Genomic DNA, 27,680 nt, shown 5'->3' on the forward strand with positions numbered 1-27,680 from the left:
CCTCAACCCTAAAGTGTCAAGACTGTAGTCTGTTACTTAATTCTGCAAGTGGCAGTAGTGATGAAGAATGCTCTGCTCTTCCCAGAGCTGATCTGACCTGGCAACATAATCCATGCCTTAATTACACAGTGTCTTGAGTATATGAGGTTACCTCTGAAGAGTGGTTAAGAGTTTCAGGTGGTGCAAAATATGGCATTTGCGTTACTAAATGGTGCAGGATCATATCATATTATCATATTAGTCTGATACTAAAATATCTGCAGTTAGGTACCAACTTCTCTCTGGACCTTAAGCTCTTTAAGAGTTTGAGGCCACCTTGTTATGAACTTAGCTCACCTTGCTATGAATTTTGGGGCTGTACAAACGGGCAGCAGAACGCTACCCCTTTTTGCCCAGGATTGGAGCTGCGGCAACTACACGCCGCAGCTTCCGCAGGGAGCAAAAAGGACGCGAAAAGCGGGTTCTTTCTGCTCCCTGGAAGGGGCGTTATAGGCTTCATGATGATGCCCCTTCTGCACTGTGCCGTTTGGGCAATGCGCCACAGTGGTGACATCATGGCATGCGCCATATAAACAGGTGCGCACCAAAATGGCTCCATGGGGGCAGCATCATGGCATCAAGCATGCGGATGTTACGCCGTGACTCTGCCCACGGGCTGGCGCTTTTTGTCTTGGTCACATGTTAAGTTCTTCATATATTTTATATGTATTATCCTACTAGAGAGGCCCCTTCCCCACCACCACTCCCTTTGTGTCGTGTCTTTTTAGATTGTAAGCCTGAGGGCAGGGAACTGTCCAATTAAAAAGATTGTATGTACAGCGCTGTGTAAATTTACAGCACTTTATAAATAAAGGTTAATAATAATAATAGGCTCACTTGAACACTTGGGAGAGCTGTTTCTCCCAGATTATTGAATGCACTCTCCACAGTTCAGTTCTTACTCTTGCATGTTTTAAGAATGTTGCAAAGATCATCTTCAAACTGCTCTGATGTTTTTGATGGGGCTTTATTATTTCTTTTACTGTTTTATAGGTTTTTTGTGATCATTTTGTTTATGGTGTTTAGTGAATTTGGCAGCTAGCTTAAGCACTTTCTTTGAGTGGAAGAAAAAATTCAATTTAAAAGAAGCTGGCTTTTACATGTGAGGAGTTCTTTATAGACAGAAAGTGTTTAAACTCTATTGGCAACACATTTAGATATATGCTAGAAGATACATTTAGACTTTTTTCACTTCATTCCAGAACCAAGTTTACTGTAAGGTATATTTGGATCCCATTCCTAGTTCACTGCATTTTACAGAAGAAGTGATCAGCCGCATGGATTTATATTTGCCACTGAAAATGCTGTTAAGTTCAGAATTTGCATTTCTACTGATAACTGTGTAACAATGTACGAAGTATTAGAGCTATGGACCAAAAAAACAACAAAGGCACATTGAAACATTCACCCTAAGATGGGTGAGGAAAACTATTACTGAGATTTGTCTTAGATAGAACTCAATACAGAAAAATCCTCCTGCAGAAAAATAGCACATTATCTATGGAATAGGGAAAAATATTTAGGAAAACTAGTCCCAAAGTGGTGCTGAAGTATTTGTTGGCTGGCAGACTTCAGTAACACTGCATTTCAACACTGTTTAAATTAACCGGGATGTACAACTGCAGCAAACTGCAGAGTCTTGAATGATATTTACACCAAGAAATAAAAAGAAATACATTATGTACTGTGTGTTTGGAACCAAGCTTGATTCAGTGTTCAAACAATTGATATTTTATTGACTAATTTATAAGAGTGATTTTAGTATATAATAGATGGCAATTAACATAGCTGAAACAACCAAGATGATACTGTATCTATCTTGGGATTGAACCTGAAAGTTTAACAAAATTCATTAGTGCAAATGTTAACCAAGACAGAAAACTTTTTTCTAATGTTTATTATTTTTTTCCACCTGCAAACTGTAGCAAAACATGATCAGCTTTATTATGCAGACAGGTATCCCTCTACATTATAGAGAATTTAGGCATGTATAAATAGAAGAGCTCTTTAGGAAAGGGAAAAAAACACTTCAAGAAATGAATAAAACCTTCAATTTTGAACTCATAACTCCCAACAGCAATGGTTAAAATAATGTAGGCCATTCATTCCAAGAGATATGACAGCACCTTAAAGTGGCTGATCTATTTCCCTCAGTAACATTTTTCACATAACAATGTGCTAAAAGTTACAAATACTGATATGCACAAAGAACTAATTTCTAAGAAAAAATATGTACAGTACGGCAGCATAATGAATGTGGTATCTGCAATAACTTAATATTAGCCAATTTTAATATACATGATACCTTTAACATTCTCCTGCCAATGCACAGATTAAAAGATGTTATCACAGCCCCCTGTTTTGCACATTACCTGGTGTTCCTTGGTTTTAATACACAATGCAGGCTTTTTTTTTTCTTGAAAAACTTGTGTTTAAAGCTAAGGTCAGTGAAACAAGACAACAGTGCAAGAGGCGCAGAGATGTTATGTGATCACATAAGAGTTCTTTTGGGTAAAGTGTCTATAAGGCTATAAGAAAGGATTGGTTGATGAACTTCCTGATGGAAATTGCCCTGCTGGTGCACCTGCCTAGTGGAAGAAAAAAAAAGTTTTACCAAAACAATCTCATAAAGCCATTATACAGAGCATACTATCTCAACAGACAGAAATCAGTAGAAGCTGAGGTGATACCACTGTGTGAGAAGTATCAATTTGCAAAACAGAAAGCACCTTTTACATCATATGTTTTTCTTTCTGCTATGCTTCAAAAAGTACTCAATATGATATCTGGATCAAATAATCTAATGTTCATTTTAAATTAAAGACAGTTTTAATACCCTGTTGATAACTGAGGGATAATCATTAAAATATCATTTCTAGCAACCTCCTGTTCAATGTAGACAAAAGTAAAGAACAACCATCCATAAGAGCAAAATACTTTGTAGCACAAGCTTTTGTAGACTTGGCTTTCTTCCTCAGATGCATGCAATGAACTACTACAATGTCTTTTGCTCAGTTAGTCTCAAAGCTGTTACAAGATCTCTCTGCACACTGGTACTCCAGACAAACACAGCTATGTCTGTGAACTGAACCAACCCATCAAAAACCATCCCTGGGTTCCTACCCCCTGAAGCTGTTTTCTAGGCTGCAACTGCAGGGGAGGGGACTGGGATGGGTGGGAATCAGTTGCTTCCCTGTTCCGTTGATGAAAGGAGATCTGCCAGGAGAAACACTACCATTCTGGATTTGGCCTACAGAAGACAGAACATACAATACCAAGCAAAAGTTCCATAAATCAGGGGAACAAATGGCAGTGAAACTGCAAAGGGAGGAAAAGGTAAACTTTTTAGTATCCCTTTTGGGATCAGACATGACCTCCAATATGCAGAGTGCTGCTTCCAAGAGCACAGTCATTAATCATTTCTCTATTTCTTGCTGAGTTATCTTAGGGATCTAAGTCAGTTCTTTAATAAAGCAACAAAGAACTCTCTAAATTTAAAGACTACCAGGCCATATGGGATCACTTACCATGAAAGGATTACTAGATACTCCAACAGCTGTAACTTGCCCAAAAGGGGTTGCTACTGGTTTTGTCTGTCCAAATGCAGCAAAGCCTGCACCTATGTAGCAGATTATTTAAATTTATAACTTTAAACAGACAGTAAAGTATTGTATTAGGATTTGTTCCCAAAAATTAATTTCTCCATCAATTAAAGTTTTTATCCCAATCAAAACAATGGAATCAGATCACATAACATTATGCCCAGCAAATATCACTTTGTTGATTCACCTTCCAGTTTAGTTTTTTTTTCTTGTCCCAACAAAATAATACAGTGGTCCCTTCCCATCTGTGAGGGTTTGTGGACAGTCATGCCCTATATTGTTCAGTGGTGGCAATGCGGATACCCATGTGTCAGCACACCTGTGTGCATATACTGCCACAGAATAATATGTGGCAATCCATGAGCAGTCAAATCCATTAATTTGCCAGCCTGCCAATATGAAGGATCCATGTATAAATAAAAATAAAACTCAGAAATGTCCTGTATACTCAAAGGACTATTTATATAAATCATACCTAGTAAAGTCTAAGAAATGTAAATATTTGATCTTAGTAAAGTTTAAGAAATTAGTAAACCATACGATAAAAATGTATGCAGAAACTAAGTCTTTATTTCATTATTTAGGGCAGGTACAGACCAGTACTAAATCCCGCTTTGCAGGCGGTGTGGGACCGTGTCATGTGCATGACACATGCCCCGATGCCGTCCAGAAGCCACCCGCCTGCCCACACGTGGGCTGGCTTCACGGTACTCCAGTGGTATGGTATTTAGATACTTCACACCACCTGAGCACTGCAAAGCCCCAGCAGCAGGGGAAAGGGCATCCTTTTGCTGGCTCGAAAAGGAGTGGTAGTTTGCCACCTCTTTTTGAGCTGGTAAACAGCCAGATTAGGGCTGTGGTGCGCGGTTGCCACAGCCCCAATCCAATGCTCAGAGGGGAGGTGTGAAGCCACCCCTTTATGGCTGTCTGTTTCAGCCATACATTTGTAGATTGTTTTCACTTAACTAGATGATAAAATAAGTAGTTTCCGCATAACTTGATATCATGACATTTATTGGTGATTAACGCTATAAATTAATTCAAATAAATTCCTGGTATTTGTCAAGTCAAAATTTACCTAGGATTACCAGGTTTTTCTAAACCCTATATCTACGGTTGCCATAATTGTCCCCTAAAACCCGGGACAAAATGTGGAACAAAATCTAGACCAAATTGTAGGACAACTGCAGGATAAAACTCAGCCCAAAATGTAGGACATTTAAGAAAAACGGAGGACCTTAAATGTCCTACATTTTGGGCTGAGTTTTGTCCTGCAGTTGTCCTACAGTTTGGTCTAGAATTTGTTCTACATTTTATCCCAGGTTTTAGTGCACAATTATGGCAACCCTATATATTACTCATATCAACAGTCTCCTGTGCAATAGCATTTCTGTGTTCCAAGGGAGGGAATGCAGGAATATAAAATATGCAAATAGCTGGACAGGGTGCATTCCCCTTTATCAGTTAAATCCTGAAGCTACAATATAACATTTAACTGATTAAGGAATGAAAACATGGGACAGGATAGGCAAACTATCTCAAGATTAAATGACAAGCAGCCAAAATGTGCAACACAGTACTGTACTACCATGAAACAAAATGTAACATAGAAGTATTTACCATTAGGCTGTTGAGTGAATGCAGCCTGAGGAAAGGCTGCCTGGGCTGGGAACGCAGGTTGCTGGAAGTTACCACTAAAGCTAGTAGGAAGACTGTATGAGGCAGTTGTTCCAAATCCTGCAGGCATACTCATGGATCCTGTGCCAAATGTTGCTGCTGGTAAGGGAAATATAATGTTCAATTACTTTGAAATGTGTTCTACAGCTAATGTGAAGTCATACAAGCAGCATTTCCACAGTATCCATTATGAAGAAGCAGCCACATGGCTAGCCTTTAAGCCTTAAATTTCTGGTTATTATAGGAACTTAGCCAAAATGTGTTTAGTCTGCTCCTTTTGCTAAATGTAACATTTGTCAGTATCTCTTCCTAGATATTTTCCACTTTAAGCCCCCGCCAAAAAACAAACAAACAAAAAAAAAAACAGTGTATAGATGTCAGAAACAACAGCTAACTAATTTCCAGTGTTTTTCAGCAGACAATAATACAGTGAACTAAGAAGTGGGAAACACAGCTAATTTCAATAGTGCCATGGAAGCATCTGATGTAATAGTTCAAGAGTACTTTCAGAAACAGACAAGAGAGAAAAAATGAGAAAGTGTTTGCATGCCAGTAACTATTACTGACCGCTCCAGGAACAAACTTCCAAGAAATTCTGTCCAATTCACAGCTGCACCCAAGAGCTGGCTATCCAATGGAATTTTAATCTGACAAGTGACTCACAGTTCAGTCATCTAATTTTTTTAAGAAGGGTGCTGTTCAAGAAAAATTGCTAAATCCCCCACCCTGCCTCTCATGGATTCTGGCTGGGCTGGTAAAGAAATATTGTTCCACAGCATCACTAGGTAGGAAGCAGTCCAATAATTAAAACATCTTAAATTTCACATGATGTTACTAGATACATTAATAATCTTTTGACTAGATTGTCCAAAGAATAATTTTACTTAGCTAATTATTTTGTTTGTTTATAGAATATATCCACGCTATGTTTTATAGAACTGGCACTACTTTAATTCTATGTCTCCACATTTCTCAAACAATAATTATGGCTAGCCAGGAAAGACATGGCATAAGAACATGTAAAGGAAATTGTGGAATAAAGAAGCACATATGAATATAGAAATAGACAAGATACAGACAGTGCACCAACAGAACTTACACAAGCTTCTATTAGCAGGGAGGATAGTTGAACACTGAAGCTTGCAAAAATAGCAAATCCAAACACATTGTAAAAGTACACAATGGTTTGGTATCATTAGTTTCACTTGAGCTACTATGAGCGCAAGCTTCAGACCCCATTTTTAAGCATCTACTAACGTGACCATGGAGGTACAACATAACATTTTAATTCACAATCTTAAGCATACTTACTTTATAGCAAGTCTAATGGAACTAATGGCATATATTTTCAATACATGTGTTTAGGACTAAGGTGTAAGTTTTAAATTTACACCAAGTAATGTCAACACATATTTCAAGTGAACCACCTTCCATGCCCACTCCATTTCAAAATATGGAAGAAGGATTGAAAAAGTTGTACATGCAAAGGAACCACTAAGTGTCAATAAGCTTTCACAAGCAACATTTTAGCCACATGAAACTTTACATAAAATGTGGCCACCTACCAAAGTGAGCCTGAGGAAACATGTGAGTATGCATTGCTCCTGAGAGGCCTTTTGAGAAGTCACAAAGAGACCAGACAGTGTCAAATTATTTGAACACATTTTCTTAAAGAAATATTTTTGCTTGATAAAATATTCAATATTTAAATACTTTTTTAAAAACCTCATAACACTGTTTGGGAGTTATTTTGCTGATCTGAACAGAAATTGACAGATTAAATTATTTTAACAAAAGTCATATTCTTTTGTTTTAATACAGACACTGTAAGTTTTTATTAAGTATAAGGGCTAAAGAAGCATGATAATAAAATACATTAATTTTATTATATATATTGGATGCATTAAAGGATATTCAAATATGATATCATACACAACAGAAGTATTCTGTGAGCATCTAAAGCACAGATATGTTATTGAATAGATTTATCAAAGCAGTAAGCAGAGGATTTGTATATGAATGTGAGCACACTGGTTGTTTTTAATTGCCTGATTCAGCCGGAACAACTAATAATCACAATAAAATAATCACAACAAAATCACAAAAATGTGATTTTATAAGAGCACATTTAGCACATTGGTCAATTCAGAAATTACCAATCAATAAAAACAGAAGATTAAATCAAGTATAGCTACTAAACATAACTGCATTGTATAGTTTTACCACTCACCTGGTGCTCCTCTGTTATTTGTTTGGAATGGGTTTGTTGAAGGTGCTACTGCTGCTACAGGGGCAGCTACAAATGGATTTGTGGATGGGGCTGCTGAAAAATGAAACATTAACATTATTAAAACACTATACATCTTCAAACAGTCAATCAAAAGAGCACTATATGACAACCCAGTTGAAAATATGTTTTGCCTGTGCATGCAGACACTTTGTGCAACCCACAAATAAAATGGAAAGTTTTCTAACAGCCAGTTTCCCATTCCATAAGAACTAGAAAAATATGGTTACCAAATTTCAAATGAATCATGATTTGGCTTGTTTGCCTACACCTTAAAGGGAGGAGCAAAGGGACTCTACATGCAGGCAGAAGTTCACATGTATCTCATTACATTAAGCTTACTTGCTAGGATAAAGAGGAGTTCTGCTTGGAATATAAAAGAGTAGACTTTGTGTTCAGGAGTAAGGTATAACTATGGCTACCAGTTAAAAAGAGAAACCTCTTTATCCACGGACTGGGGACTGCGCACATCCTTCACCAGACCCGAGACAATAGCATGGTCTACCATTGCATCTCCTTATAACCACCCCAAATATTTATTATTACACTAAGCACCTCTCTGCATCATCTGGGATCTGGACAGAATTTGTGCCATGTTTCAATATCCCTGAACTGTTTAAGGCCCATGAAAGACCTTTTTAAAACTAGAAAGTGCAATCATCCCTCCTTATCTGCTGATTTTTTATCCACGGATTCAAGCATTCACAGTTTGAAAATATTCAAAAAAAGTAAAAATTCCAAATAGCAAACCTTGATTTTCTATTTTATATATGGGACAAAATTTTGCTTTGCCATTATATTTAATGGGACTTAAGCACCCACCGATTTTGTTATCCATGGGGAATCCTGGAATCAAACCCCAGCAGATAACAAGGACCCACTGTACACTGAGGTAGGGGTAGTGTTTTGTCCCAAGAGCAATGCTATGGACTTTGGGTGTAGTAAGGCCTCTGGCTCCTAGGAACACAGCCTGAACAAAAGACTTGTCCACAAATTTCTTAAGTTTTCAAAGATTTACTGGTTATAACACAAAAACATGAAACTGATCTCCTTTTTCTCAATAGTCCTTCTTAAATACCTTGCTCTTTCTTCTTGGTGGTTTTATCTTTCTTCTTCTGTGGACTTATCTTTGTCAAAGGAAAATACTCTCTCCAGGTCTGACTTGGCTGAAATCTTACTACACAACTGAAACTAGCTAGAGGGAGACAGTATAAGACCCTGGGATTTCCCACAATCCTTGTCTTTCTTAAAGCTGTAGATCTCTATTTTCCCTCCCAAACTGATATACAGAAAGCCTAATATAATCTCAACTAAATATATGTCTCAAGAGCATCAAAGATGCTCTGGAGGCATGACAGGTAGAAACATGACAAATTACTCCCACATGCTTGATGGTCCAGGAGGTTTTTAAATATAATTCTCAATTTGGGGGAAAACAATTGCAGCCCCCAGAACAACTCTGGGGTGTGCATGCAGTTGACACAGGCAATGCTTTCCCCAGCCACTAGATCTTGCAAATACCAGCTAACATAATTTTGAAATGTTTTACAGTACCTCCAAATGGAGCAGGAACACTTGAGGGTGCTGGTTGTGTCTGTGTATTAGCACCTACTGGTACTGTTCCAAAAGCATTACTGAAAATAATTAACATTATTCAACATCAGAACCAGTTATTTGACAATTATAAATCTTCAAATTATTTTACTGGAAAATACAGAAGGATTCTTAACTGGTTTAATTTAACTCCAATATTCTTAAAAGCACATTCTTAAAATATACCTAAATCAGAAACCATCAGTAAGCAAAAATATGCCCACATAAGTTTAGATATGGTACAGCAACCTATGCTTCCAGATATTTACATTATATTTAATTTTTTCTAAACTAAATTGTATCTAGCTTTGCAAATATCTCATGAGTAACATTACAAACAGATTTAAGCTACCTGTGGTATAAGAGTCAATGTAAAATATTAATACAAATAATTTATCAATGAAATAATATAAACATTTATTAGACTGAAACCTTCCATTTGATACATTTTATTCTACCAACCTCTTGTTGACAAAATTTGTGGAAAGTTTTTATCCTACTGTTCTGATAAACCCTGCTGTCTTCACATGCACCCTATATGTCCCACTGATGCATGAGGAAAGGTGGTTTTCCATACACTGCTGGAGTACAGCTCACATCATCCCTAAACACTGGCCATTTTTGCCAGAGACTATGTGAGCTGAAGTCCAGTCATATTTTGGAAGATCAGTTTTCCAACCACATCGTAACTGAATCAACTTTTAAACTGTGATCTTCTGAAAGTTCTGTACTTCTTCAAAAGTGTATCACTTTATTTTGCTGTTTGTAAACACAACTGGTTTACATTAACTTCATTCAAGATGGAGTACCTGCTAACATTACTGGTGGAAGTATATGCATTACTAGAAGTTGCTGTGGAGCTGAACACACTGTCTAATTCTGCTAGAGCTGCATACTTGTCTGAAGATGCACTTGATTGACTTGGGGCCGACACAGTAGGACCTGCTGGTGTTGGATTGGCAGAAAAGCCACTTCCTTGTTCACTACCACCTAGGAAAAAGGACAGTGGATTCAAAGTTCAAACAAGATTCTAAAAAAAACATCCTAACAAACTGAGCAAAATGAAATTTTCATGTGCAATCTACTATAAGAAAAATTCAACCATGTGCTGTTGTTTTCTGAATATTATTTTCTGTGAAACATACACACCCATACTCCCAATAAATGTTATTACCTTCAAGGAACAAGTTGGGGGGGGGGGGATTGCATTTCCAACATTTTATCAAACTGAGTAATTTATTCTCCTTTTCAGAAGTATGAATCCTGTAGAGAGACTCTGGAGTCTAGAGTTTTCTAGTTTCTTTCCTTAATGCCATTGTATTATAACCAGTCCTATAAAACTACAGACATAATGTATCTAGGCGAACAAGGGCATGCAATCCACCTATACCTAAGTGCATCAAGGTGTATAGGTACATTCAATCAAATTCATACCTTCTGTATCCCTTCAAGAGGTAAAATCAAAGTCTGTGGTAGAATGAATAAATGATGTGAACAAAATGAAGAACTGCTGTATATGAACGACTCATCATATATCGGCAGCCATTTGAAGCAAACCTCACATGGTGAACCACCCAACAAATGTCTTAAGTGTCTAGAACATTAAAGGAACAGGCCACTAAGTATTGACAAAACATGGACTAAGATGTTGGAGTTTCAGGGGGAAGTCCCTCTACTGTAATTTATATAGTCTTTGAAGAAATAATTTTCCAGACTATTCTTTCAGGCTACAAGAAGATATATTGCATGCTTAATGTGATTCTGATTATATATTATTATATAGCTAGAAGTGTAAATGTAACAGCATCTAACCAGGAATATAACTTCAGTATTGAGGATAGCAATCTAAGGCGGGTTACAGACCGCCCGTTTGGGGCGGCCTGCACCCGCCCCTTTCCCCACTGTATCTGGTCCTCAGCTGCCAGGCCGACAGCCTCCGAGGCCCCGATCTGCCGCTTTCCAGGCCGCGGGGAAGCGGCAAAAGGCCGCTTCCCCGTGGCCTGGAAAGGGGTGTCCTTTGGGCTTCAAGCCCCAAGGACACCCCGCGGCAGCGAGGAGGAGGAGAAAGGGGCCGCTTGGCCCCTTTTTCCTCTGCACCGCTGGCGCAGCTGTCTGAAGGCTACGCCAGCAACGCAAACTCCAGAAGGAGCTCCATTTCGGAGCTCTTTCTTACGCCGCGTAAAGGGCGTTTGGAGGTGGTGTGGTTGTGACGTCGTAATGGCATCGGTTGTGTGGAACGGCCGCCACCATTTTGTGCGCGCTCCGTGCGTGCTAGGGCTGGGAGCATCTGGAAAGGACACTCCTTTCTAACCCTAGCACGCGCGGAGCACGCACTTTTAGGCCCGTCTGTAATGGAGCCCTGGTGGCGCAGTGGTTAAATGCCTGTACTGCAGCCATTCACTCAAAACCACAAGGTTGCGAGTTCAAGACCAGAAAAAGGGCCCAAGCTCGACTCAGGCTTGCATCCTTCCGAGGTCGCTAAAATGAGTACCCAGACTGTTTGGGGCAAATTAGCTTACTTGCTAATTAGCTTACTTGCTGTTCACCGCTATGATCTATTATTATTATTATTATTATTATTATTATTATTAAACCCCAAGCAGATCAACATAATTGTTTTTAAGCAGGGTTAAACTTAGCATAACACCATCAAAATCTTTAGTAAGGAGTGCAGTAATAATTATCAGTTTCTGCTTAATAAACTATTTTCTTATTTTAAAAAATATCCCACTGTCATGAGCCTCCACAATCTTTACACTCAGCAGGAGGTAATTTCTAAGAACTATTGCCTGAATACCCAAGATGACAGCAAGATTATTAAATGAGTCTACATTGCTATTTCCCCTACTATTAAAGAGTTTTTCTCTCAACTTAGCTGCAGATGTTAAGTCCTTTTTGATAAGGAAGGATTTTATTGATAAGAGTAAAGATCTTATCCACAAAATTTGGATGCAAGTTTAAGACTGAACATATGCAATTTCTATTTTTAGGTGAATTATTATTTACCAACTATCTCAGTTTCTATACTAATATATGGTAATTTAAGCATACTGAAAAGAATGCTACTGGCACTGACCCAAAAGGTACTGTAATATTGCTGATGTGAAAAAGACCCTTAGTTATAAGAAAAAGAACAATGTGTCATACAGAAACTATGGCCCGGTACAGACAGGCCCTGAATGACACCCTCATCACGTGCCAAGGTTGCCTCGGGGCGGAGTGCCGACTAGGGTGTTATTGCTGCGCAGTGCCATATAGATGGCGGGCACAGCGATGATGTCGCTGCTGTGCTGCGTCCAAATGGAGCAGTGCAGCAGTGATGTGTTTGCGCTGCCACAGGCTGCTTGTGGCGGCGCAAAAAGGAGCCACTTTTTAGCGCTTCTTTTTTGCTGCACAGCAGCGCCACACAATTTGGTTGCTGTAGCGCAGCGAAAGGCAGCCTTCAGCCCACCCTTTCAGGCCCATCTGTACTGGGCCTTTGGCTTTATTTTGAATCTCTGCATTCCTAAATCTTCATTTGCTACAGCAAAATATGACCTGAATTCTACTGACTGTTACAACTACAGTACACCCATTGAATCAATGGGATACCTACAGGTGATGACTCACAATTCAACAATTGGTCCAATAGGACTACAATAACTGAGACTACCAATTAGATTCAGGTCACAATTCTAATTCTAAATCCAAATCCTAATACACTCATGCTTGACCTGAATATAGTTAAATTTTATTATCCTCCCTGTCAGCATTTAAAAATCAGATTACAAATTCCAGCAGACATTCAACACTGGGTATATACTGTTACCTTTCTTTTTATAGTTATGAGTAAAGACTCTTTAGTATTTTAATTCTTAAATATTTGTGCAATGGATATTAAAACTGATTTTAATTTTAACTTATTTTTAAATTGGATTTTAAAATTAAAATTGATTTAATTGCATAATTTATGATTTTTGTGATTTTACTTATTTTGTTGTTTCATTTGCATAATAAACTGTCCAGAGAGCAGAGCTAAATATAAACACCTGAAAAAATATGTAATTGGAGTAACAGAGTTAAGAAACCTGATGATATAGCTGTTATTATTATTAAACAAGGGCTAGGAAAATGTAGGTTCATACTACACTGTCTTGGATTTATTGTTTATTTGTGTATTTGATATATATCCCACCTTTTAACAAGTTTACAAAGCAGGTTAAAATGTTAAATTTACAATAAAATAAATTAAAATAACCTCAAGGCTGCAATGGAAGGAGCTGAGGAAAAGCTTTGTAAATTACCTTGAGCTATTTGAAGGAATTATGGCACTGAAATATAAAGACTTTGAAGATAATCACAAATTCAGCTTATCTGTGACACTATTTCATTCTGCCCTACAGCTTGTCCCTCTGAGAATATCCATTATGAAGAGTGATCCACAAATATAATTTAGAACTGTACATCTTAAACTAACCAATGTGAAGGACAAGCAAATTATTTTTCCCACTGTGCCAGGAACTGGTGCCATATTCATGCCCATTGGCTATAACTGTTTCTTTTCCTTCCTGCAAGCTCTCCAGGGACCAGCAGCAGATGGCTTGGGGACTGGCACCAGTCCATGGACCACAACTTTGAGAAGCACTGAACTAAACATTACACTACATAAAACCAGCTGCTCCTCCGCTTATGAACATTACAGAGTTAGAATGATAATACTTCACAGAATTCGCTGTGAATTTTATTTCCCTGACTTTTAGAGGGATAGGAGTGCATAAGCCCTTCTGACCTTTTCAGATTATTTTGTCTTTCTACAGTTTGAGATAGAGACAGTTATATCAGCTCCCAAATCAGTGTCAATGATGAGATAATTTGAATACCTATAAGTGTTTTTTGTGCCATGGATCATAAACTCATTGTAAAATACACAAAAATACGTACAAGATAAAATTATCTGGAGAATTAGTCATTCTAAGGCCACTATTTCTAGCATCACCACTATATGTCTCTCATGAAATTAGCTACATTAAAAAGATGTTTCCTTGGAAGCTTCATCCTCAGTAAGATTAAATAATCCACTACACTTTCTGACAAGATTCAATAAAATATATTTGTATCACTGCCAGTGTACCAGATCTGTACACAAAATACCATTGGTATTAGCATTTTATCCAGCAGAAAGCATTAAGTACTTTACTTATGTCTATGAGAACATCACAGAACACCACTATTGCCATGGTATATAGTGTAAGAGAACAGGTCAAAGAATAAGAATTAGTACCTTGCCCTGTGCTGAAGATATTATCTAAATTAGCAAGAGCTGCGTATTTATCTGCTGACTGGAGATTCGGTTTATTCACTGCAGCTTTACTGGCTGCAGTTGTGTTGCTCTGAGAAGCACTGAAGGCTCCAAAATCAGCACTGGAAGATTTGGGGAAGTTATCAAAGTGTGCAAAGTTAGCATTCACTGATCCAGCGCTCCCACCTGCAACAAGATAAGTAAACATGATGGATACTTCCATGTTCAATGAATGTTTTTTCAAATGTTACTGGTGACCATGTGTGTGGATATTTTTAAGGGTCACGTATATTAAGAAGCTTCCCATATTCTCAAGTACTGATCAGCTAAAATAGATGTATTCTACTTCCCAAATCTGCAGGTCCTAGCTTACTAACATAACAACAGAGCACTACAAGAGTCAGTGTTGCAGCCAAGCAAACATCAGTAATTCACATTATAGGGCATTCCATTTTAAGCCTCCTCCTACTGTAAATTTAAATAGGGATTAAATAGGAATCCCTTTTCTAAAACAATCTTTGCCCATTTCTGATAGCAATGAACTATCTTTAAAGAACATAAAGATGGGAAGTTAAGTTAAAACTAAGGTTCCTGAGGATTTAGTGTTACTTTTAAACTTTTTTATTCCATGGATTCTTACTGTGTGCACATGAAGCATTGAAGAACAGCTTCTTTTCAGTACCTGTGGTAGAGCGGTATTTAATATTTGAAAATTTAAAACACAAAAGTTCCAGTCAGTTATAGCTGTGCGTCAGTTAAAGAAAACAATGTGTTCCACTGGTGGAAATTTTAAGATGACCAGCCTCCTTCTTCACAGAACTGGCATTCACCTTCGCCTGACTTGGGACATTTTGTAATGCTTATTTATATGGTTTCTACACAAGACTATCAGAATAAAAATTTCTTGGCTCTAGCACCTAAGCCAGGGGTCGGCAATCTACGGCCTGTGGGCTGCATGCGGCCCGCCAAGTCCTAGGGACCGGCCCCAGCCTGGCCCTGCTGCAGATTGCCGCTGGGGCCTTTGACCTCCGGCACAGGCGCACAGGGCCTTTGGCCTCCGGTGCAAGCGCGCGGGGCCTTTGCACACGGGCAAGCAGCGGGCAAGGGGGGCAAGAGGAGCAAGTGGCAGGCAAGGGGGCAAGGAGGAGCAAGTGGGGTCAAGCGGCGGGCAAGGGGGAGCAAGGGGGGGGCAACTGTCTATAGAAGCCTCAGAAACATGCATTTATATTAACATTTTTGTAAAAATCAGCAGATTTTTTGTGTGTCGTCCATTTTTTTATTAAAAAAGTGTCCTCCATTTTAAATTTTTGTCTTATATTTGTCCCGGTTTATTTATTTATTTAATTTTTTTTAAAAAAAATTATTTAATTATTTTTTTTTACTTCGGCCCCCCAAGTTGTCTGAGGGACAGCAACCCGGCCCCCGGGTCAAAAAGGTTGCCTACCCCTGACTTAAGCTATTAGATGGACAGGTTTGATACAGATAACCTGGTATTATGAGATTCTCCTAAATGCTGATAATTCAGTTACATTTTTAATTTACTTGCACAATTTGCTTGACTCTCTCTCTCTCTCTGTATATGTATATATGTATGTGTGTGTGTGTGTGTGTGTATAGGAATGACTTTTAATCAGTTACAAACAAATTAATAAATTATGAGCTAATACGTTTAAAGGAGGGACTAATATAAGAAAACTTGGATATGATAATGGAAACAAAATATGGCATTGTAAATGAAGTGAGCTAAATTTCCCACTTCGGTGGAACTTACTGCGCATAGCCTGGAGAGGAAAAGCGGAAGTAGTAAATTCACCAAAACTGCAGCTAGATGAAAGCGTTCTGAACGCTGGACAGCCAGAAATTGTGTGAGGGGTTAAAGTTAACAAAAGGGAAAAACGAAATTTTAAAAGGAAGCCTTAAGACAACACACTTAAAAAAGGAAAAGGGAAAAAGAAAATAAGTCAGCCATAGATCAAGACAAGCAGCCTGTCATTCCAAGCAAACATTATTACAACATAACCAAATGAAAGAGCAAAGCAATAACCCTTACACATGAGATTTCTTTTACTTCTAAAATATTCCTGCTGGGTTAAGTAAATTTATTCTGTAATTGAAATGCATTTACTGTTATTTTAGAAGATGGAAAATAGTCTCCTTTTAACATAGATATGATCCAATATGCAACAGTGCCAACAAATATGACACAAATTATTTCATGTGTAGGGAGAATTAAGAAGATACAGTGCAAAACATTCATGCGAGAAAAAAACAACCCACACCAAATATAGCAAAGAAAAAGAAGCATTCATTTCAGGTTTCCCCAGAGCTTCAGAATGTGTGTGTATGTCACAAAAAGTAGATGCAGAAAGGAGTTAAGATATAGTCTAAGCTATGCATCCAGATTAACTGATATCAGAAAAGCTAACAATGTTAGAGCATTTCTACCTGTATTTTGGTGCTGAAAAGCAGACTGACTTGCTGTGGGGAAACCACCAAAATTACTCGAACCACTAGACTGTCCAAATGCATCAAAGTTTGCAAAACCTGCATTTGCAGAGTTCTGCGCTGTAAATTGCAAATGAACAAAATATGTTAATGGTATGAAAACAAAAGCAGATCATAAACGGAAATCAGATTATGGCAGCTTTGAGGGTAGCTTTACCTCAAATATGCCACTGACATAAATTGTCTATCATGAAATTATAGAATATGGGGCAAAAGTTCTCTTAAACATGGCCTCCAATCCTACCTGTTCTTTATGGGGAATATCACTTATTTCAATAGTATATACATATGCTGAAGTCTGTCTTTCTCAAATGATCACAGTACATCCACATATTTTTCTTTAGCTAAAAACTCATAAGGAAGATGCTAATCTTTTCCTGAAAGCAACCCCCTCCCCAACATTAAGAAAAACTAAATATGGCAAACTTTAGTTCACAAAACTAGCTTAAAGTGTCTTCTATGCCCTGGAAATCTAGAATATCAACAAAATGTTTTGTTCTACTTACTAAACTGCTGGTCACTGTCAGGGAGCAATAAACCACCACGGATTTATGTTTATTGCTACTATGTCCCTAGTATAAGACTCATTTTTTCAATGACAAGTAATTTTTCAATTTTAAAGCATTTTGGTCAAAGTCCACAGCAGCCTGCAAGTTCTGCATTGTGCTTCTTAAACAGCAATGCCCTGTGTTACATGGCAAGCAGTTTTTGAAACCAAGGAATTGCACAATACATCAGGAAAAGTCAATAACACTACTAGGCATACACACACTTGTGAGCTCACCTATAGTAGCTCTCTTGATCTTGGCCTTTAAGAAGGCTCTCTGTCATACAAAAGGGACAACACAGCCAACAAAAAATTTAAGCAGCTAATCCATAAAAGGGCAATTAATACCTGAAATATTCTGCCAAAATCAAAAGAGAATCTTTACGATTTTAGCTGATTTACATGTTTGCAAATTTTAAAAGGCAGATAGCAAGCCACAAACAACTACAGAGAGTTTGATTATGGAACATATAGAAAGCTCAAACATGTATTCTGGATTAAGATACCTCAGAACCACTTTCCTGTCACTGCTGCATTGTGACAACCAGATCACATCTGCACATTCTACTACATAAGTCACATTTAATAGAATTCCCAACAGGACCCAAATTTAGCAAGTCTGTACCTTTTTCTGGCATCCTAGCATCCAGCCTCTTCTCCAGACTTTCATCTTTCTACAGCTATCCTTTCCATCCAACTACAGCACTAACTTCACCTTTCACTTTCTTTTCATCGATGCCCGATTTTCCCGATATTATTTCCATTCATATCTTCTTTCTTGCCAGTGCTTTTCTCCTACTCCTTGCTCTAACTTCTGGATGCCTACAGCATCTGATATTTGTTGGTGGTTTCTCATCCAAGTACTAACCCAGGCTGTCCCTGCTATGGTGCCTTTAGGGTATTTAGGCCCTACATATGTATTATATTCCTTGTATAAAATTTTCATCTTAAGACCTTATGATGAATCGGGAATGTTTTTTTTAATAAAAGCATCTAACAGATATTATACAAACAATACTAATACACAAAACTACTGGGGACTGCCATCCCTCCCCCTCTACAATACATTATGATACAAAACCACGCCAAGCAAGGCTTTATGGAGGCGCAGGGACATGGCAGGCTAAAGGAGAGATGATGGTAATCACATTGTTAAAAAGAAAAAATATACGTCTCAGGAATTTGTCACAAAAAGCATCCACCCTTGAAAATATTCACCTTTTTTCCTTTGATGAAATCATCACAGATTTATACCCCTCTTCTACTGCATGTGATGGAACAATGGAAATTGGGAAATCATTTTCCATTACCATTGGTTTAAATGGGTACAAAGGCCTAAAGGTAAGTTTTACTTCTAATTTAGACTGGGGTTGGGGTGGGGGGCATTCCCTCTTCTGAAGGTAAATTTCCTTCATGGATAATCAGTCAGAGGCTGCATTCCAGCAGAGGACAGGATAAAACCCATGACTTTCTGACCAAAAGTATTATTGTTGCTAGTACCATTTCTCATTCTAATATTTATTCAGTGTCACCTTCTTTCCCATCAGGCGGCCCTGAAAAAGATAGATGATTCTTACCAGAGGTAATGATTGCCAACAGAGGGCTTCTGAAATTAGGCCAATTCTCCAAAAATACATTTTATCCACTTTTAACCTACAGAATCAACTCACAAACTAAGGATATTTTATGATTATTTATTAATTGTACTTATATCGCACTTTTCTCCCAAAATGGGATACAGACTATATGACTATCCAGAGTATCCAGGCAAAATTAAAGTTCTTAAAGATAAGAATGCAGAAATATTAAATTGATTTTGCATCAATCAAATGCATTATGACACATCTCAACTAGGTTATTGCAGCACACTCAACATAGGTTGCCTTTGAAATATCTTCAGAAATTACAGCTGTTCCAGACTGCAAAAGCAAGAATACTGGTGAATGCTTACTATGCTTCTCTTACATCCATCAGATACCTATTTGTTTCTGAGCATAATTCAAAGTGCTAATTATGATCTTTAAAGCCTTAAATGGCTTTGGCCCAGGATATGTGAATGACCCTGTCCTTCCATACCAGTCAGCCTAGGTCCATATATATCTGATGAAAGATATCTGATATCTTTGTATCCAATCTATGATAAAAGGACAAGTGGTGTGAATAAGAGAAAGGACCAGGGCCAACAAAAATTATGGAATTCTTTGCTTCAGCAGGCTAAATTGGCATCTTCTCCAGAAGCATTTGTCCATATGGCAAATACCTTGCTACACAGGCAGTTCTTCCTTTAGACAACTAACCTTTATAGTACTTTAAAAAAATTACATCTCCGTTTTTCAATTTTACCATATTATATATAATTCTATTGTTGTGTTTTAACTGTTATTAGCCTCTCTGAGTGGTGTGAAAACAATATACGGGTAGAACAGAAGCTTCTCTATAAATAAACTACAACTATCTTTGGTGGGATACAGACCACCCTTTTGGGGCAGCCTGCACCCACTCCTTTCCCTGACAGATCGGGGCCTCAACGGCCACAGCAGCATCCCCGGAGGCCCTGATCCACCACTTTTCCAGGACTCGGGGAAGTGGCAAAACGCCACTTCCCCATGGCCTGGAAAGGGGTGTCCACAACAGTGGCGGGGAGAGAGAGAAAGAGGCCACTTGGCCCCTTTCTCTTCCGTATCACTGGTGTGGCCGTTTAAAGGCTGCACCAGCGATACGCACAGCAAATGGAGCTCTGCTTTGGAGCTCCTTTTGGTGCTGCTGAAAGGGCGCCACAAGCACTCTGCAGTGGTGTGCGCATGTCACGCCCGTGCTGCGCTGTTTGGCTGCAGCGCGGTCGTGACGTTGTAATGGCAGTGCCCATGTAGACAGGGCACCGCCATATTGATGCCGTGGTTACGTGCTAGGGTTATGGGGCGTCTGTAAAGGACTCCCCGAGGCAACCTTAGCACGTATCCAGGCCAGCGCAAAGCACCGGTCTGGATACCGCCTTTGTCATGTAAAGCAGTAGGCTCCAAACCATGTGGGATTTCTCATTGCTGTTTTTTAAATGTTAGTTCAGCCACATGCTTGGCCAACATTAACTGTACTCCACAATAATCTCTATAAATAACAACTACAGAACAAATATTGTTACCTGTATGACTATTGAAATGTGCAAAATTAGCAAAATTTGCTGTAGCCGTGGAATGAGGAGCAGGAGCAGCAAATATGTCTGAACCAAGGTCACTGAGAAGATCAAACTGTTTCTTTTCTTGGGACTGTCCTTGAGACCGAATTACAACAGGAGACTGTAAACAAGAAGTTATAGTTGTCTAAACAAGCATGAATACAAACCAATCCAGTTTTTCTTCCAATGTGGAGGGACACATCACTTTTATAAACCAAAGTACTTTTCACCCAGATTGTACTGTGTAATAAATTAAGGGATTTGTGACAACAGTAGCATTAACAATGTCCCTCACTTACTAATTTGATGTGCATAACATTCAATCTTTTTTTTTTCAGAAAAGACATTGTTACAGTCAACTTTTGTGCATTGTGGATTTAACCAAGAAAAATTTTCAATCAGAAAGGTTCCTAAATACAGACATATCTCTGTGAACATGTTAGGCAGATTAAAAATTAGGAACTTGAACTTGGAAACATACCAGAATTAAAAAAAACATAATGCTGAGAGTCTACAGACAAGTTGTACAACTGAGCTGAGTCACATATAGGTAGAAAACACAACATCGTAAGGGCAGATGTACCGTATATACTTGACTATAAATTGAGAAATTTGTGCCCCAAGAAACTTGAGTCAATTTATACACAGGTCAATACAGGGCTGGGCTGAGGAGGAGTGCGGGGAAGAGCAGGCACTTATCCATCAAGCCTTCTTTTCCAGCCTGACTGTCTTCCTAAGTTTTATCTTTGACATCCACGGGTCATGTCAAAATGCATAATTTTGGCCCCAAAACCTGACCTCAACTTATACATGAGGTTGACATACTCAAGTATATACGGTAGTTCAGGAAATGAGGGGATAATGAAAGTATGAGTGGCAATGGAAAAGCTACACTGTAGTTAAAGATTTATGCGGTAGACAGAAAAGACAGGAGTGCTTAGCAGGCAGTTAGGATGACTGAAATTAACTGTAACTGGAAGGAGCAAGACAGATCAGGGAAGGACAGAACAAAATGAAATTCAAGGAAAGTCTGAAATTGGCATGGAGCTGAAGAAAAGGCTGGTCAATGAGGAAATGGAAATGTGACCTACATCTCAGAGGCTGAGAGACAGAACACACTATGAGCTGAAAACCACCACTAGATATGTTTAACATGTCAAATTCACATTAAGTAGGATTGTTGCCATATTACTCACTTGGGTAGGTGTGCCTTTGTTTAAGTGCAACGCTGGTGCAGACTCTCCCAGGAGAGATTTAAGTGGCTTGACTTCAGGTGTACTGCTTGTACTACTGGCAGAGGACCCAGATATCGATGCATGGACAGATGCCACAACTTTTGCTTGTTCTGGTGGAACATACCTAATGCAAATACATGCACTGCATATTTAACAGACTGTATTTCCAAAATCTACTGTTAGCAAATGATAACTATTCCAAACATTATATTGTTGGCAGCTTCCAATAACCACTAAAACCCAAATGCTGTTTTTGCTAACCTTCACCTCTGAACAATATTATGACAAGAGGCACCAAAGTCCAAAGTGTTCAACAGTTATGTTCAAGACTAGTCCACTGTAATAAAACTCCAAACAGGTTACTACAGTTGCCAAGTATGCAATTTGTTATAAATCATTTGAAAACCTGCACCAATCCTGGTTTTAGGGTTATCAGGTAAACAGTAAATGGAAGCAAGATCAGTTGTGTTCAGTATGTTTGCAACTCTGAAATGCTACACTCGTCCCTCGGTACCCATGGATTTGCCATTTTCTCTTTCTCTTTCTCCTTCCCCCCATTGTTAGGGCCGCTAGGGCCTGTAATCCATGCCGGCTGCATGAAAACTCAAGGCGAATACAGACTGACACTTTATGCCAGTCTGTACATGGACTAGGCCAAGATAAGGGTTTACACACTCAGAAACCCTAGTCCGCTGCCCGGGCACCATCCTGGTGCGCGTCCACTCAAACAGTGCACGGCATGACAATGTTAATTGTGCGCAGCATCCAAACGGAGTTGCGCCCATTCTAGGGCACAAATAGGAGCTGCATTTTGCGGCTTCTATTTGCACCAGGTCGTGGGCATAGTGTGTGGCTGTCATGCCCCCAACACAGTGTTTCCAGGGGCAGCACAGAGCTGCCCCTGAATGGGCTATTTGTACAACCCCTCACTTTACCAGAAGCATTCGGGGGCCCAGCATGCTCACGGCCCAGCCCGCCCCCTCTGTTGCAGCCAATGAGTGCACAATACGTCAATTGGCTATGGCAGAGGGGGTGGGGCATGTACACACTGGGTCCCGAGTGCTGCTGGGAAAGTGAGTCCTCATGTGGCCAGTGTGGATTACAGGCCCCAACAGCCTTGGCACCAGGAAGAGGGAGGGAGGGAAAAGGGAGGTAAGAAAGGAGGGAAAGAAGGGAGGGAGGAGTCCCAATGTCTCCAATGGTGGCCCACCATTGGGGACAATGGGACTTGAATATTTGCAAAATTTTGAATTGATGGGGGGGGGGGAGGAACGTATCTCCCGCGAATCCAGAGGGACCACTGTATATGTTTGTGTCAGTGGTTAATTACACTTGCTCCAAGGTGATCAAACAGAACACATTTGAAAAAGGTTACAAAAGTGGATGGTTCTGAGACAAAATTTTGAGGTATATACTTAACAGCATATTAAATTAAAATCATAAATGAATTCTACAGGAACTTTTCTATTTCATTAGAAACATCCCTATGGATTTCTCCATCAAATTCTCTCTCATATCAATATCAATTTCACAGAGGAAAAACCATGGTATATTGCACAAAATAAGATATGTACTAACCATCTTTTCTTTTCATATTTTTCTTGTAGAAATTCCTTGACCTTTTGAGGATCCCTGAAGTCTGGAATTGCTGATGATCTATCATCAAATAAGCCTAGCCAAATTTGTTTACATACCTTTTGAAGGAAAAACAACTCACTATTAGGTTAAACAGATTTCAACCCGATAATATAAACAGCTCATCCCCCTCCTAAACAAAAACAAAAACAAAACCTTTGACTGACATTCAGTTGCCAGGGCATCCCTGCAAGGCTATGTATTTTCTCAACAGCAACAACTATTTCTACCAAGACAGATACATTAGTTGGATTTGAGAATGTGCTAATATTGCTCATCAATACCTCTGGTCAATCTTCTGTGTCTTGACAGCAGAGGTTTGAATAACTGTTTGAGACTACTACACCAGACCAGTTTCTTTACAGTTTATATAATTTTAATTAATATTTCAATGCTAAAAAGGTCCCCCAAAGACATTTAAAGCATATATATGGGAAGATCACCAGATTTTTTCTTTTATTTCAAATGCTGAAATAAAGATCTGTTAAAGTGAGTTTAATCTGTTACTTATTATCCAAGACCGCATTAAAAACATCTATATGAACACAAATGCTAGGAGGACGATATATTCTAACTCAATACAGAGGGGCTAAATCTAATGTTTACTCTCAGCCACAATAGGCCCACTAAATCAATGGAAATTAAGTTTATTTAATAATCCTCATAAATCATACCATGCACTCTACTGTACTTGAGACTAACAACTGGATTTAGACCAGATTCTTTATTGCAAAAAGCTATCATAAACAACGGTTTTTCAAATTGATCATGACTTTGCAGAACACATAAAATATGTTTACTACACTAGCCTTAACAGCTGGAAGCAACAGAAAGGATCCAGTTCAACATTATGTCTTTAAAAATAATTCCTAATTATATTTTGATCTGCCTGTTCACTCCCTCATAATTGTTTGTTTTCACAGGACACAAGTATCAAACATGCACCTTGTTACCCTAAAGATCTATTTCAAAATAAATCCCCATCATATTTTTTGATCCACTTAATTGTATGGGCTAATATTTTTAGATTTCTAGTTATACCCCCCTCCCCGTTTCTGGCATGTTATGCAATTTTAATGAGGAGTCAAATGCTTTTTTAAATTTTGTAATGTGAACAACAGAACTAGGATTGAGAAACTGAGTACCAATTTACCAAAGTTCTCATTCTTCGCTATTCTTGCCTATAGAAAAGTAAGATCTGGATGCTGAATATTAACATTTAACCTCAATGCCCAACTTGTTATCTGAACAGTCAAGCTGCCACTTTTATTTTTAAAAAAAGCATTTCAACAGCCAGTGAGAGAACAGTCTCATCTCATTAACAAAATAATAACAGATAGGAAATGGGTTTAAGTTAGTGAAACAAAATGAAGCTTCTAATTTACCCTTATTTATTTTTAAAATAAATCTTTTCTAAGTACTGTCTTCATTTTTGCCATCACAGTAAAGGTACTGTTTGAAGCTCTTTATGTATATGCCAGATTCACTGAAGTGAGTACATGTACAGCATACTGACTTCACCCACAGCTCTACCTCTGCATATGCTTTCATTTTAAGGCCTTGTATGGTTTTCTCTCCAGTAAACATCAAAAACTACTGCTACCATAATAACTTGCATGTACATTGAATTTACAGTAGTGTTTTTATTATGGCACAAGGTAGACTTTTGGCATGATTTACACATTTATTCTTTCTTTCTGACCTCTGGGGATAAATAAATAAGAGCATTTGGGAGCACTGTAATGAGCGGGGGGGGGGGGGGGGTTAGAGCAGATATGTGCTGTGGAACTAAGGAAAACCAACAGTGTTAGAAAATCAGGCTGTTGGTACATCTAATGTGAAATCACAGTTACTGGCTATAAGTTTACAAACACGTAGAGTAAGAAGGCAGACCTCATCATGCCTGAAGAAGGCAGTTGTAAGGCCATTGCTGAAAAAGCCCTGTATTGATCCCACCATTTTGGATAACTACTGGTCATTTTCTAGCATTCCATTTCTGAGCAAGGCACTGGACATGGAGTAGCCTCCAATCTCCAGGGATTCCTGGATGAGGCTATTTAGATACATTTGATACTTTTTCAGGCCTGGCTAAAGGACACTTTTTAGGGTCCCCTCAGAACTCAGTTCATCACCTCCCCCATGTTAAATATGCTGTTTAACATATAGTGAGTCTGCGCCATACATGGGCTTCACTTAAGTGGCTTTCAACATTATTTTCAATGGGACATGAACATACGCGATTTCCCCCTTACGTGGGGTGTGTGTGTATGTCCAGAACAGATCCCCTGTGTAAGGGAAGGGAGGACTGTACATGAAACTACGAGAGGTATTCTGGTGGTATGGAGACTGGTGCCACTGGAATGCAGGTGACACTCAATTCTATTACTCCTTTCCATCCCAACCAAAGGAAGCTGTTTTACTTCTAGCCCAGTGACTGTCATCAGTAATGGACTAGATGAGAGCAAACAAACTGAAATTTTATCCGGACAAGATAGATGCTCCTGATCAGTCAAAAACAGGGAACAGGGTTTCAGCCTGTGCTTGTGCTGGATGCATTTACACTCTTTTTGAAGGCATGAGTTTACAGGCTGAGAGTATACCTGAACTAGAACCTCAGGTTTCTGCAGTGATCAGGAGTGCATTTCCACAATTAAGGCTTGTGTGTCAGCTTTACCTGTTCTCAGAGTTGTCAGATCAGGCTACATTGTCATACGTCTTAGTTGTATTCCATTTGAAATACTGTAATACATGCTATAATTTTTTCTCCTGCATGGTTTTTAACACCTTGCCTAATGAAGAAGCCAGTGGAGCTTTGAAAGCTTGAAACATGTATATTGTGCATTTTGATTGGCCCAATAAAGATATCATTGTTTGGATGTTATTGGATTTGCTATATGGCCAACATGGCTACCCTTGGATGTTATGCAGGGCTGTCTTTGGAAAGCATTTGGAAACTTCAAGTAGCTCCAAGAACAAAAGACTGTCTGGGGCTAGGTATAAGAAGCATACAGTCCCTTGTTACAACAGCTCCACTGGCTGCTGGTCTGTTTCTAGACACAATTCAAAGTGCTGGTTATATCATATAATGTCCTCCACAGGTCAGGTACAAGTTATCTAAAGCACACTGTTTTCTCATATGAGCCTATCTGTGTCTTGTGACCTTCAGGAGAATCCATAGTTTCCCCACCTGATGGTTTCCAACCTCTGGAACTCTCTCCCTAAAGAGGTTAGACTGGTGCCTGCCATGCTGCCTTCCAGAGCAAGACTTTTTGTTTGTTTGTTTGTTTGTTTTAACAGGCCTTTGGGAACCAAATTTTCACATATAAGAGAATTTAGTAATGTGAAGTGTTGTCTGTACTGCACATCTTTTTAAAAATGTTATGTTTTTAAATTGTCTATAATTCTATTATTTGTTGTTATTGTCTGCTTTCAAGTCGTTTGTAACTTATGGCATCCCTAAGGCAACCTATCACAGGTTTTCTTGGCAAGATTTGTTCAGAAGGGTTTTGCCACTGCCTCCCTCTGAGGCTGAGAGAATGTGACTTGCTCAAGATCATCTAATGGGTTTCTATGGCTGAGCAGGGATTCAAATCCTGATCTCCAGAATCATAGTCCTACACTCAGACCACTTTACCATGTTGGCTCCACACTATAATTCTATTTACAGTTTAATTATAATTTAACTTTTGCATGTTTTAATGATATAGGATTAACTGTGTACCCGATTTAACTTTATAAATCATCCTGAATCCCAGCGCTGGGGAAAAGGTGGAATATGCATTACATAAATACATACATACATACATACTTATAAAAAGGAAGGGATTTTGCTCACAATTCTTGTTGTCATCCAGCAATGAAGAAAATAAAAATTCCCCAGGGTTCATACTGACTAATGTAAACTAGGAAGATGACCAAGAACAGTTGGTGTCATGAGCAGGGGCAGGCACAGAACTATGATTCAGTGTTTATTTTCTATGGTTCTGTCTCAGAATCCAAAAGAAGAAACTTTAGTAAATTTTTAACCTTAAGAAAGGTCTCTTTAGCCCATTCTGTACTATGGAAAAATTGAGGTAACTGTTGAATCTTTAAAAGTGTCATAAATCCTAA

At 38.7% G+C, this 27,680-nt stretch overlaps 1 protein-coding gene across 19 annotated transcripts in view; it reads right to left on the reverse strand.

Annotated features, from left to right (window-relative positions):
• Positions 1-1,775: 1,775 nt before the first annotated feature.
• Positions 1,776-27,680, reverse strand: part of LOC149318186 (arf-GAP domain and FG repeat-containing protein 1-like) — a 50,254-nt gene continuing 24,349 nt past the window's right edge. The window contains exons 3-15 of one of the 19 annotated variants that reach the window (XM_089509176.1): positions 23,514-23,629; positions 21,897-22,059; positions 20,668-20,821; positions 16,922-17,041; positions 16,248-16,322; positions 14,459-14,662; positions 10,008-10,188; positions 9,160-9,239; positions 7,549-7,641; positions 6,884-6,931; positions 5,262-5,417; positions 3,567-3,658; positions 1,780-2,627 (exon numbers count right to left, since the gene is read on the reverse strand). In XM_089509176.1, the coding sequence (XP_089365302.1) occupies positions 2,568-2,627; positions 3,567-3,658; positions 5,262-5,417; positions 6,884-6,931; positions 7,549-7,641; positions 9,160-9,239; positions 10,008-10,188; positions 14,459-14,662; positions 16,248-16,322; positions 16,922-17,041; positions 20,668-20,821; positions 21,897-22,059; positions 23,514-23,629 (1,542 nt within the window). In that variant the 3' untranslated portion in view covers positions 1,780-2,567. The other 18 variants (XM_089509184.1, XM_089509175.1, XM_089509174.1 and 15 more) reach the window with 18 other exon arrangements.

Source organism: Sceloporus occidentalis, unplaced genomic scaffold (genome assembly GCF_023333645.1).
Source record: "Sceloporus occidentalis isolate IW3139 unplaced genomic scaffold, rSceOcc1.0.p SCAF_2, whole genome shotgun sequence".
Taxonomy (NCBI): domain Eukaryota; kingdom Metazoa; phylum Chordata; class Lepidosauria; order Squamata; family Phrynosomatidae; genus Sceloporus; species Sceloporus occidentalis.